Raw genomic sequence first — 14,417 nt, 5'->3', positions numbered from 1 at the left:
GTTCTCGATGTATATATATCTTCCTACTGTATTTTCCACTGCATGCATCTGATGAAGTGGGTTTTAGCCCACGAAAGCTTATACCCAAATAAATTTGTTAGTCTCTAAGGTGCCACAAGTACTCCTGTTCTTTTTGCTGATACAGACTAACATGGCTACCACTCTGAAACATGTTTCTTTCTATGCCTTAGATAGAGCCGGGTTATCTATCCACTTTCCGTAGGGTGACCATATTTCCCTAAACAGAAAACAGGATGCACGGGGCTGGCCCAAGCTTCCTGGCATTGCTGCTTGCTCCCCTCCCTCTGAATGTTCTGCTATGCCCCCAGTTGAGCCAAGTAGCAGAGATGGGGACGGGGGGAAGAGGAATGGGTATGGGCTGCGATCTGGACAGCAAAGCAGGGTGTGAGGGTGCAAGTGTGTATGAGTACTTTTGGGCTCAGAACCAGAGGTGAAAGTATTGGACTATGCCCAAACACGACAAATGCCCATGTTTGCCAAAAGAGTCAGGATGTTCAGGACAGGGCTTAAAAAGGAGACTAACTTTCCGGTACCAAGGCAAGATCAGACTGGCACTATACCGTCGACTCCACCACCATCCGCTGAACAGCCACTGAATTCAGTACTGACATCACTTTTTACACTGACAGTCTTGAACCCACTGGCTTACCAGAAAGCAGCTGATTTACTCTCCCTTTTGGTCCTGGACTCTCCTCTGATTCAGTTACTTCAGGGAGATCCGCCAGAAAAATGAACCCAGTCCCGTCATCAGCACTGAGACATCCTTTTTTGGTACCAATACTATTTTCAATGCCCAAGACTTTGCTAACCTGGACTTCAGCATCTGTGGGACCAATTCCTGATCCAGCACCAACCTTTTCCTTGGTACCAGCTGTGACTCTGGTAACGATGGGCTTCCTGATAACGAATGTTATTGCAGCTTCGAGTTGCCAGTATACGATGGCAGTGGCTACAGTTCTGGCTGAGATCTCGATGCAGCACTGGACTTCAGTCAGAGCAGGGTGTTTGGTAGCCCTAGCAGGTTTGGCCCCTTCATTACTGGCAGGCTATTCAGGGGACTCTTCATACTTGAGGTCGGGATCCCCAAGCCCCAGACTCATCCTTCCTGGTTCTGGAAGATTTTAAGGCTTATCAGGAGGATGTCTGCAGCATAGGGTATCCACACTGAGTTTGTCTGAGAGAACACCCATACATTGCTGGACATTCTGCAGATTTCAGCCCCGGGAAGAGTAGCCTTCCCTATCTATGAAGTTGTCTTGGAGCTGGCAAGGTCCCTGTGGCATACACCAGTGGTTGTGCCTGCTACACTGAAATGTACTGACAAATGTTACTATGTGCCGGTGCAAGGATTTGAGTGTTTCTACTCACATCCAACTCCCAATTTGCTTGTGGTGACTGCTGCTAATGAGAGACTGTATCAAGGCAGATATAAATCCACACCTAAAGATAAAGAAGCCAAGAAATTGGATTTAATGGGGAGGAAGGTTTATTCTACATCTTCCCTCCAGATGTGCATTGCTGGAGAGCAGGCACTCTTGTCTAAATATAACTTTGTAAGTTACCTGGGGATGTCAGGGAAGAGTTCAAGGCTTTCCTGGCAGAGGGCTGTCTAGTGGCATAGACATCGGTGCAGTCAGCACTCCATGTGGTGGACACCTCATTTAGGATTATGGCCTTGGCAATAACAATGAGGAGGCCTTCTTGGCTGCAGAACTCTGGCATTGCTCCAGACATGCAACAGACCATAGAAGACTTACTGTTTGATGGATGGTCTTTGTTTTCTGAAAAGACAGATGAGACATTACATTCTTTTAAGGACTCCAGGGCTACATTACACTCCTTAGGATTTATACCCCGGCAGTTAAAAGGTGACAGCGAACCCATTCGCTATCACCCAGAGAGCAATGGAAAGGCAAATGTGTAAGATATCGCTCCGTGATCATATACCGAATGAGGAGATCAGAAGGCGTACAGAGGTGACCAATGTAGTGCAGGTGATGTACGACGGAAAGCGAAGATGGGCGGGTCATGTAGTCTGCAGGCAAGACAATAGGTGGACAACCTGCATCAGTAACTGGATCCCCAGAGGCCACAAGTGACCGCTGGGCAGACCAAAAACATGCTGGGCCAATCCCATGACAAAACTCTTGGTGGCCAGAAATGGAAAGAACATGCTCGCACATCTGAATTGGATATATGCTTTTCCTCCTATTCCTCTCATCTCTCAGGTTATCCTCAAGCAGAAGTTGGACCATGCCAAACTGGTTCTTGTTGCGCTGGCTGGGCCAAGACAGTGTTGGTTCTCTGAGCTTCTCAATTTGTCTATTTGACCTCCCAGAGCTCTTCCTCTATTTCTACTACTGACTCAGCACCACAGCCAAGTTGCACATCCGGCTCTGAGCAGTCTACATCTCAGGGCATGGATAGTGTATGGCTAGATGAGGAGAACATAAGAACGGCCATACCGGGTCAGACCAAAGGTACATCTAGCCCAGTATCCTGTCTACCGACAGTGGCCAATGCCAGATGCCCCAGAGGGAGTGGACCAACAGGCAATGATCAAGTGATCTCTCTCCTGCCATCCATCTCCATCCTCTGACAAACAGAGGCTAGGGACACCATTCCTTACCCATCCTGGCTAATAGCCATTAATGGACTTAACCACCATGAATTTATCCAGTTCTCTTTTAAACGCTGTTATAGTTCTAGCCTTCACAATCTCCTCAGGTAAGGAGTTCCACAAGCTGACTGTGCGCTGCATGAAGAAGAACTTCCTTGTATTTGTTTTAAACCTGCTGCCTATTAATTTCATTTGGTGACCCCTAGTTCTTGTATTATGGGAATAAGTAAATAACTTTTCCTTATCCACTTTCTCCACATCACTCATGATTTTATATACCTCTATCATATCCCCCCTTAGTCTCCTCTTTTCCAAGCTGAAGAATCTCTAGCCTCTTTAATCTCTCCTCATATGGGACACGTTCCAAACCTCTAATCATTTTAGTTGCCCTTTTCTGAACCTTTTCTAGTGCCAGTAGGAAGGTTAATGTTTGGGAGTAGATAGGAGGGTCCTATTTAACAGTCGGAAGCCATCTGCTAGGACTACCTGTTGGGCCAAATGGAAGAGTTTTTCAATTTGGTCAATATCTAAGGAAATTCCACTGATGTTAGCTCATGTTCAGGACATTTTAGATTATTCGTTACATTTGTCGTCCTTGGGTCTGTCTCTTAGCTGATCGAGGGTTCACTTGGCAGCGATCTCGGTGTTCCATCCATCAATCCAAGGGCAATCAGTTTTCCCAAACTCCGTGGTAGTGAGATTTCTGAAAGGTATTGTCTGCCTGCTTCAACCTGTAATTGTGGGACCTTAATACTGTACTGGCTGCCCTCATGGGTCTTCCGTTTGAGTCACTAGCAACTTGCTTGTTGTCTCTCCTTTCCCAAAAGACAGCCTTTCTTGTTGCTATAACTTCCACAAAAAGAGTCAGTGAAGTGCAGGATCTTATGGCAGGGCCTCCCCTTCCTCAGCTGTTCAAAGACAAAGTGTCCTTGAGGCTACATCTGAAGTTTTTGTCCAAAGTAGTTTCACAGTTTCACCTTAACCAGGTTATTTACTTACCTGTATTCTTTCCTAAGCCACACTTGAATGCAGATGAACAGGAACGTCAGACATTAGATGTGAGATGATGTCTGGCATTCTGTCTGGAAAGAACTAAATCATTTTGTTCTCAGCTTTTTGTCTTTTATGCGGATCAGATGAAAGGTCAGCTAGTATCTGCACAGACAATCTCTAGGTGGATAATTTCCTGCATTACCACAGGTTATGGAGTAGCTCAGACCACACCTCCACAGACTTTATGGGCTCATTCAACAAGGGTCCAAGCAATATTGATCACATTTCTCAGCGATGTTGCAGTTTTGGACATTTGTAGGGCTGTTACATGGGCTTCTGTATGAACTTTTGCCAAAAATTGTGTGTTCGCCACAGTATCTAGGTTAGATGCAATTTTTGGGAAGGCAGTTCTGCAGTCATTATTTAAGCAGACTTTGAGTTCCGCCTCCTACCAGTACTGCTTGTGAGTCACCTGAGTGAGGGAATACATCTCTGCAACCACTCAAAGAAGATAAGACGGTTACTTACCTGTACAATAATGGTTGTTCTTTTAGATGTGGGTGGAGACAAGTATTCTATGATCCACCCTCTGTCCCTCTACATGGGAGTCTTTGGTCTCTGATTCTGATGCGAAGGAACTGAGGGGGGATGGGGAGGTGCCACTCTTATATCGCCATGGGAGGGGCTATGAGGATCAGAGGGCGTGAGCGCCATCCTGCTGGGTACTGCTAAAAAAAGTTCTCTGGCTTTGGTGCATGCACACCTGAGTGGAATATATGTCTGCACCCACATCTTGAAGAACAACAGTTACAGTACATGTAAGTAACCATCTTTTTTAAACAACTGAAACCAAGGGATTAAAATGGAAATGGTTATTCAGCCTTTACTATGGCAGTGGCCATTTATCCCTCTAAAACACGGATGAACACAACAATATTTTAAAAATACATAGTCCTTGAAAAATATGATCTTAAAAATCTTCCTAAAAACTCCTTTTTGGGGGCTAGCCTTCTGCTACTGATCAGCTTCCATGTGTTTTTGCTCTCATAAGGTCTTCAGGGCAGGGATGGTCTTGTTCTTTGTATGTTTGCAAAGTATCATGCACACCTCTGGCACTGCAGAGATGATAAAATAATAAATACTTTTTGATAAGATTGTAAATACATTTGAAAAATATTTGTAGGCCTTTCAAGCTTCCATTATTGAGCTGAAGCATGTTTATTTAGGGCCAAAATCTACTTGCCTAAGTCCTGGTCTACACCTAAACATTAGATTGACCTAGCTACCTCAATCAGGGCTGTAGTTAGGTTGACCTAACCCCCACTGTAGACACAGCTAGGTTGATGGAAGAATACTTCTGTTAACCTAACTACCACCTCTCGGAGAGGTGTATTAACTACATTGATGGGAAAACCACTTCCATCAACATAGAAAGCGTGTACGCTATGGTACTAGAAAGGCAGAGCTGCAGCACCATAGTTGTGCTGCTGTAGCTGCTGTTGCATAGGCATACCTAACTCCCCAAAACAGTCCTAATGACCTCAGTGCAACTGCTCATGTGAGTTAGATGAGTAGTATTGGCCCTAAGCATCACTCTCATGCTCCCCACAAGTTTGTTAAAAAGACTCAATTTTTTTTTGATGTCTCTTCAATGTACTTCTGGGAACTCTGTTCTAAGTCTAAGGGTATGTCTACACTACGAGAGTAGTTCGATTTTACTTAAATCGAATATGTGGAATCGATATTACAAAGTCGAACGTGTGTGTCCACACTAAGGACAGTAATTCGACTTTGTGAGTCCACACTAACGGGGCAAGCGTCGACATTGGAAGCGGTGCACTGTGGGCAGCTATCCCACAGTTCCCGCAGTCCCCGCTGCCCACTGGAATTCTGGGTCGAGCCCCCAATGCCTTCTGGGGAAAAAAATGTGTCGACGGTGGTTTTGGGTAACTGTTGTCATCCAACCATCACCACCACCCTCCCTCCCTGAAAGCGCCGGCGGGAAATCAGTTCGCGCACTTTTCTGGTCAGTGACAGCCCGAACGCCACAGCACTGCGAGCATGGAGCCCGCTGCGACCATCACTGCAGTTATGGCCGTTGTCAACACCTCGCACCTTATCATCCACCTTTCCCAGAGGCAGATGCTGAGAAATCGGGCGAGGAGGCTACGGCAGCGCGGTGAGGACCTGAAGTCTGAGAGTGGCACAGACCTGTCACAAAGCACGGGACCCCGCGCCGAGGACATCATGGTGGCAATGGGTCATGTTGATGTTGTGGAACGGCGATTCTGGGCCCGGGAAACAAGCACGGACTGGTGGGACCGCATAGTGCTGCAGGTCTGGGATGAATCACAGTGGCTGCGAAACTTTCGCATGCGTAAGGGAACTTTCCTTGAACTTTGTGAGTTGCTGTCCCCTGCCCTGAAGCGCAAGGACACCCGGATGCGAGCAGCCCTGAGTGTCCAGAAGCGAGTGGCCATAGCCCTCTGGAAGCTTGCAACGCCGGACAGCTACCGGTCAGTCGCGAACCACTTTGGCGTGGGCAAATCTACCGTGGGGGTTGTTGTGATGCAAGTAGCCAACGCAATCGTTGAGCTACTGCTCTCAAAGGTAGTGACCCTGGGAAACGTGGAGGTCATCATAGATGGCTTCGCCGCGATGGGATTCCCAAACTGCGGTGGGGCTATAGATGGAACTCACATCCCTATCCTGGGACCGGAGCACCAGGCCAGCCAGTACATTAACCGAAAGGGCTACTTTTCAATGGTGCTGCAAGCACTGGTGGACCATAGGGGACGTTTTACAAACATCAACGTCGGATGGCCGGGCAAGGTTCATGACGCTTGTGTTTTCAGGAACTCAGGTCTGTTTAGACGGCTGCAGGAAGGTATTTACTTCCCGGACCACAAAATAACTGTTGGGGATGTGCAGATGCCTATAGTGATCCTCGGGGACCCAGCCTACCCGCTAATGCCCTGGCTCATGAAGCCCTATACAGGCGCCCTGGACACTGAAAAAGAACTCTTCAACTACCGGCTGAGCAAGTGCAGAATGGTGGTGGAGTGTGCTTTTGGACGTCTCAAGGGGAGATGGAGAACCTTACTGACTCGCTCTGATCTCAGCGAAACCAATATCCCCATTGTTATTGCAGCTTGCTGTGTGCTCCACAATCTCTGTGAGAGCAAGGGGGAGACGTTTATGGCGGGGTGGGAGGTTGAGGCAAATAGCCTGGCTGCTGATTACGCCCAGCCAGACAGCCGTGCGATTAGAAGAGCCCAGCGGGACGCGCTGTGCATCCGGGAGGCTTTGAAAGCTAGGTTCCTGAGTGAGCAGGGTAACCTGTGACTATTAAGTTTGTTTACAGAGAAGCTGAACCTGCCCCCGTTTCTTTACCCAGTAAATGTTCACTATCCTCTCCAGTTACATACCCCGTTCACCCCGTTCACCCCCTTCCAACACACGTTTAAAAATAAAATCACTTGAAATTTGTTAATGAACACCGTTTTCTTTATTACTGTTTTCGCGGGAAAGTGTTGAACCTGGGACGCAGACTGTGGTGGGGAGCGGGTGTAGTGTAGTGATGCAAAGGACGCTTCTAAACTCCAGGAATGACAGGCTCCGCACTGGTGGACTGGTTGTTTCAACGGAGCCTGCCACCCCTCCTGTTCGGGACTCTGTGTGTGGGGGCTATGTGACTTTGTGGCAGGGGGAGGACGGTTACAGATCCCTGCTGCGTGGCTCTGTGATCCAGGATAAGGACCGCTGCATAAGATCTCTAACCGCCCTCCCCCGCCACAAAGTCACATAGCCCCCCCCCCCCCACAGAGAACATGAAAACCACCTCCAAGACTGACCAGGGTAACTAGTGACTGCAATGTGTGTGTGCCCTGCTGCTGAACTTGCTCCCGCGTCTGTACCCTGGTAAAGGTGACTGTCCTGTCCAATTACCAACCCCCTTCCCCCCCTTCAAACAGACTCTCCTCTAAAAGAACATGATGGAAACAGTAATTAACAGAAACGTATGTTTTATTAGCAACTACACATGAAACTGGGGGATGAAACTGGGACGGGGGCTTGGGTGAGGCGGGAAGGAAAGGACTTATCAAATTTTGGGGAATGAGAGCCTTCTGGTACTTGAGCAGTCTGCAGGGGTGGAGTGAGAGTTTTCACGGACTCTGCCGCCCCTCCTTCTTGGGACTTTGGGTGAGGGGGGTATGGGACTTTGTGGCGGGGGAGGGCGGTTAGAGATAGACTGCATCGGGGCTCTGTCCTCCTGCCTCCGGTTCTGCAGAACATCCACAAGGCGCCGGAGCGTGTCCGTTTGCTCCCTCATTAGTCCAAGCAGCGTTTGAGTCGCCTGCTGGTCTTCCTGCCGCCACCTCTCCTCCCGTTCCATGTGTGATCGGTGCATTTGGGACAAGTTCTCCCTCCACTGGGTCTGCTGGGCTGCCTGGGCTCGGGAGCAGCCCATAAGTTCCGAGAACATGTCCTCCCGTGTCCTCTTCTTCCTACGCCTAATCTGCGCTAGCCTCTGGGACTGTGATGCCAGGGTATTTCGGGAGACAGTCGCAGCTGTGGGATGGGAAAAAGGGAGTGAATTCCTCAGAAAGATAAATTTTTGGTTGAACAAAGAACATAGTCTTTCTCTGTGAACAAGACCATGCACAGCACCTATCACATGCGCACTCAGGACAAGGTCGAATTTTCGGCCTTCGCATTCAGTGCCTGGGGTCTTGCAGTGCAGATCAGACAAGCGGGACAGGACAGCGGAATTTGGGTAACAGGCTGACATGGTAAGCCGTAGACTTGTGGCTGCTTAAAACTTTAATAATAGCACTGGCCTCCTTTCACGTTCAAAGCAATGCCAGTCCCTGCTGCCAGCAATCCGGCAAGCATGAACTCTGCCCCTGTCCCACCCCCTCGCGGCTGTCCCAGGGAAAGATCCCTGTATGCTGCTCCTCTCCCGCCTCCACCGCGTGGCTGTAAACCGCCGGTTACAGTTCTGTAAAGGAACAGGCAAGCAGTCCCAATACTAACATTCCCCTACCTAATTCAAAGCAGGTCACCATGAGCGACATCACTCTGATGAGGATTTCAGAGACGGAGAAAGAACGGATGCTTCGGGAAAGCCTGCAAAGACCAGGGCCGTATGCCGCCATGCTCTGCAAGGCTATGATCCCCGAGTACTTGCTTGTCTCCTGGCGCGGAAACGTTTCCTACCACGGAGGACCCAATAAGGCCGCTCTCCCCAGGAACCTGATGCAAAGGCTTTCCAATTACCTCCAGGAGAGCTTCGTGGAGATGTCCCAGGAGGATTTCTGCTCTATCCCCGGACATATAGACCGGATTTTACTGTAGCTGCACTGGCAGGGACTAAACAGTAGAGCACCTAGGGCAAAACAATCATGCTAAACCGGACATTGTTAGATTTTTTTTCAGTAGTTGCACTGCCAAGGACTGAAACGTGAAGCGCCTAGGGCAAACTAATCATGAAAAACCCATTGTTAATATTGTTAATATTCCTGTTCTGTTAAAAATAAATGTTTACATGTTTAAAACACTTACTGACTGATCCTTCTCCTGATTCTGTGTCCGGGTTAACGCCTAGGGACGGTTGGTAGGGGATCTCTGTAAGGGTGATGAAGAGATCCTGGCTGTCGGGGAAATCAGCGTTGTAAGCGCTGTCGACTGCCTCGTCCTCCTCATCTCCTTCCTCATCTTCCCCGTCCGCTAACATGTCCGAGGAAGCGGCCGTCGACAATATCCCATCCTCAGAGTCCACGGTCAGTGGTGGGGTAGTGGTGGCGGCCGCACCTAGGATGGAATGCAGTGCCTCGTAGAAACGGGATGTCTGGGGCTGGGATCCGGAGCGTCCGTTTGCCTCTTTGGTCTTCTGGTAGCCTTGTCTCAGCTCCTTGATTTTCACGCGGTACTGCGTTGCATCCCGGCTGTATCCTCTCTCTGCCATGCTTTAGAGATCTTCTCGTAGATCTTTGCATTCCATCTTTTCGATCGCAGCTCGGAAAGCACGGACTCATCGCCCCACACAGCGATCAGATCCAAGACTTCCCGATCAGTCCATGCTGGGGCCCTCTTTCTATTCTGAGATTGCATGGCCATCTCTGCTGGAGAGCTCTGCATCGTTGCCAGTGCTGCTGAGCTCGCCACGATGTCCAAACAGGAAATGAGATTCAAACTGGCCAGACAGGAAAAGGAATTCAAATTTTCCCGGGGCTTTTCCTGTGTGGCTGGTCAGAGCATCCAAGCTCGGACTGCTGTCCAGAGCGTCAACAGAGTGGTGCACTGTGGGATAGCTCCCGGAGCTATTACCGTCAATTTCCATCCACACCTAGCCTAATTCGACATGGCCATGTCGAATTTAGCGCTACTCCCCTCGTTGGGGAGGAGTACAGAAGTCGAATTTAAGAGACTTCTATGTCGAACTAAATAGCTTCGTGGTGTGGACGGGTGCAGAGTTAATTCGATATAACGGTGCTAAATTCGACATAAACTCCTAGTGTAGACCAGGCCTAAGAGTCTGAAAACGTGCAGCTGCCTGATTTTCATCATGATATGCAGATAGCTATACTGCAACCATCTCTAAACAGGTTCATTATTAGCCGAGATTCTGTAATGCAGCAATTACCATGAAAATTGTACAATGTAAGTTAATTGTATAAATTTTCTATAATAATTTAAGGCAAAAAATATAAGTTTCCCTAGGTATTCTAAAGAAAAAAACATCAAGAGCAGGAAAGGAATTACCTTTATTTAGTAATTTATCCTATCACAGACTTGACATACTAGTAAGTCTGGTTTCGACTAGAGGAAAACAACTCCGACACTTATTGTTTATACCTACATAAAAGAAGAGATGTTTTTTGTTACCTCAGGCTAATCGCACAATGGCCCAAAATTTCAAACTTCATTGCCTATTGTTAGGCACCTGAATTGATGTTTAGGCATTACATGTGGCCTGACTTTTAGAATTGCTGAGCCCCTGCAATTTCCATTGACTTCAGCATCTCTGGAAAGTCATGTCACTATTTAAATATGGAATTTGGTATCTGAATTCAGTTTGAAACTTTGGTCTAAGTGGCTTGTTCAGAGTCACACAGGCGGCGTGTGTGATTTTGATGGGGGTACTCTTAGGAGTGAGGATTTGCAAGATGAAGCTCTAGAATTTTAACAGTAATCCTTTGTGCAACAGTAGAAATTCTGGACTAATCAGAACACATTTTGACTTATTTTAAAGCACATCAGAAAATTTAGGAAAGCAAAATTCTAAATGAGAGATCTTATTTGTACCAAGGCAAACCAACATACATTATAGCTGTTGACCTTTAAGGGTATAAAGAGATATGTGGATGAAAGTCTCCGCACAGGTTGAAAATAAAGTGGCACATGGTTATTATTAGTGAGAAACAGTAAACTCATATCAGTCTGTATTTGAAGGATTTGAGGGCATAGACTTCCAGTGTGTGGGCATACATAATAAAAAGTTTTCCTTTGGTATTGCCTTCTGCCATAGCCTCATATGACTTTTGGCTCTAGCAAGTGAAGACCCTCCATAGATAATCAGAGTAAATGGTCACTTTCTACTCTGCAAGAAGCCTGTGCAAAACAATAATAATAAACTTTACACACTCTTATTTTTCTTTATCACGTTTCCTTCTTGTGCAGCATGGCTGTTCTGAAAGATAGCAGATAATTTGCTGGTCAAAATGTTCACACACCACTCATATAGAAGAAAATGAAAAATTTGTTTTCTGGAGGCTCACTTTGTACTTTGTTTTGGTTTTACTACTGTAAAGCATGCAGGTCCCTGGACATTTGGCATCAGTATAAATTTTTAAACACCAAAACTCTCATTCTCCTTAGGGTTTGAGAATGATGGCCAGTTTGTGCTGGCCCTTGCCCCCAGTGTACAAGGAAAAGAAAATTCAAACTATCTTCCCTTCCCAACACTGGGACTTGCTGTAGTTGCAGTCCTGAACACAGGAACTGCTCCCTGCAGACATAATATTCCCTGGAGCTCCTGCTGGGGTAGTCTGACTGTACACTACCTCTGGCTTGTGCCTAACAGGAACCATCTGGCCCTTGATTTGAGACATAATTTAAATGTAAAATAATTTAATATAAAGCTTGGTTGAAGAACTGCAACTAGTATTTGTTTTTTGCCCACATAGTTAATGTAGACTTGTTTGTGAAAAGCTCTTGTTTCAGTCCAAAATTTTGAAGCAAATCGGTAAAATGGTTCACTTTATGAAAACGCTAATTTATTTACTGGAAGTGAAAAAATTTCATGCATCTCTGCTTTCTCTACTTCCTTTTCTCACTTATATGAAAAAGTTCATTGTTGTTGTTTTTTCAACAAATACTTTCTTAAAAGACCACACAGCAATTTTTATCTAACTTGGCTGGAGTGAAGAGATCTGCACAAAAGCCATAAATTTGTTGATTTCCAAACATAAGTGGATACAGATAGGAAATCCAGATCAGATGACAGTTCTCCCTAATGAACTCTTAGAAGTATTAATTTAATTTAATTTAATTTAATTTAATTTAATTTAATTTAATTATTTAATTAATGTAAGGAGCTGGTATGTAATGAAAATTATTTCTGGCTCTAAAGAAAAGAGTACAAATCAACATGATGTTTACTTTTGAACCATGTGAGGATGGCTACATAAAGGGATCATTTTCTGGAGAATAGAACAGAGGAAGGAGACCTCGCTTTGTCTTGAACTCTTTATATGAGTTCAGGCACCTCACTAATTCAACGTCTCTGGGCTTCACTTTCCTCTGTAGAACTGAGATAATATCTCACAGAGGTATTGTTTTGGTAAGTTAGTGAGGCCTGGTCCACACTAACCCCCCACTTCGAACTAAGGTACGCAACTTCAGCTACGTTAATAACGAACTAAGGTACGCAACTTCAGCTACGTTAATAACGTAGCTGAAGTCGACGTACCTTAGTTCGAACTTACCGCGGTCCAGACGCGGCAGGCAGGCTCCCCCGTCGACTCCGCGTACTCCTCTCGCCGAGCAGGAGTACCGGAGTCAACGGCGAGCACTTCTGGGTTCGATTGATCGCGTCCAGACAAGACGCGATAAATCGAACCCAGAAGTTCGATTGCTTGCCGCCGAACCAGCGGGTAAGTATAGACATACCCTTAGTGTCTTTAAAAGGTGTAATCCTCAGATGGAAGGTGCTAGATGCTGTAAATTTAGGACATTATTATCATCTATCTTAACAAAATGTTATTTCACAGACATGTGTTTTTATAATATAAAGTTGAAATTTATTTGGCATGTTTTCAGAGCTTGGCAGCTCTGGGCCACACTAGAAGAATGAAGGAACTTTCTGTATCTGAATGTAGGAAGATCACTGATATGGGAATTCAGGTAAGATAAAACAGACCCTTTTATAGGGATATAGACAGATGTCCTCCTAGAAGTCCCTCTGCTTTCTCAAATTAACCATGTCAAAAACGGAGCTTATTTTCCTTTAAAACCCTCTCAATCCATCACCCAATCCTGCAGCCTTGGTGATATCACTGATTTTTCTCTTTCCTTTTCCCAGCATATTATGGCCATCAGTGAATTTTAAATTTTCTCCCTCTATATTATCTCTAAAATAGTCACCTTCCTAAATATCAATTATTCTAACCTTCTCCTTTCTAGCCTCCCCACTCTCCTCTTCTGTCAATCCAAAATATGGCAGATAAATATCTTCCTGTAATATTGCATTAACTGTGACTCTCCTCCACTCATGGAGTCCCTTCACTGGCTTCTTATGTATCAGTCTTAAATTCATTAGCCTCACTTTCAAAAACCTTCACAACTCTGCTCCTGCTTATAGCTTGTCTCTATTCCCACCTATTCCCCATTTCAATCCGACCTTAGTGAGTTTCATCATAAACATTTTATGTCATAAATATTTTCCTTTCTAAAATGATTGATTTATGCTGCACTTTTGAAATTTTAATCTTGGGCTGTATACAACATAAAAATGCTGTTTGGTTACAGTTTGACCATTAGCTGTGTTCTTTAAGGTATTGCTTTATATTTTTCTATGTAGTGGTAGTCTAGAAATAAAACATATCCAATATCTTTGTTTAGAAGGTGTTCTCAATTAACAGCTACTCTAACCACAGCTATATCTTTATAATGCAAACAGAAAGGGAAAGTAATTACATGGTATAGAAACAACCTTTGTTTTGAAGCCACCCTCAGGTTGAAGTTACTAAAGAGGGAACTATTTGCATTCATTGGAAACTATGACCTCTAAATGAAGTTATATAGTAATTAAATATTTTTACTTCATCGTGTCTAGCAGTTGTCATAAAAATAATAATACTAGTACATTATTTCAGCTGAAGATTTCACTGGAACAGCACATTTGATGAATTGTTTTAAGTTTCGGATTTACTGACGCATGCAGCATCTGTTTTTAATTATTATCAGTGATGTTATTTCCCATTTGAACATTTGTCACATTTACATTTTGATTGTAAAGGTTACTTGCATATTGAAATTCTGATTTATCATTTTGTTTCTGTTATAAAAATTGCTCTTTATTGTAATTTTTATTAATATAGCATCATAGATAGTCATGGTGCTTTTGGATACAATACGCAACTAAGGCCTCGACTTTATATGTGTACATACACTTTTATGCATTCACAAGTTGTGCATGAAGAGCGCCTAAAGTATGATTACAAATAGAGGATAACTTGTGCAAGCAAATATCTTTGTACATGTTCAAGCGTGATTTACA

At 45.1% G+C, this 14,417-nt stretch overlaps 1 protein-coding gene across 1 annotated transcript in view; it reads left to right on the top strand.

Moving 5' to 3' along the window:
• The window catches only part of FBXL13 (F-box and leucine rich repeat protein 13), a 164,028-nt gene that overhangs the window by 133,698 nt on the left and 15,913 nt on the right, over positions 1 to 14,417 (top strand). The window contains exon 18 of the mRNA XM_065423233.1: positions 12,959 to 13,042. Coding sequence (XP_065279305.1) covers positions 12,959 to 13,042 — 84 coding nt within the window. The remainder of the gene's footprint in view (positions 1 to 12,958; positions 13,043 to 14,417) is intronic.

The sequence above is a fragment of the Emys orbicularis genome, chromosome 1, assembly GCF_028017835.1.
Source record: "Emys orbicularis isolate rEmyOrb1 chromosome 1, rEmyOrb1.hap1, whole genome shotgun sequence".
Lineage (NCBI taxonomy): Eukaryota > Metazoa > Chordata > Testudines > Emydidae > Emys > Emys orbicularis.
Note: the sequence above shows the minus strand (reverse complement) of the source record. Positions and strands in the feature narration are given on the sequence as shown.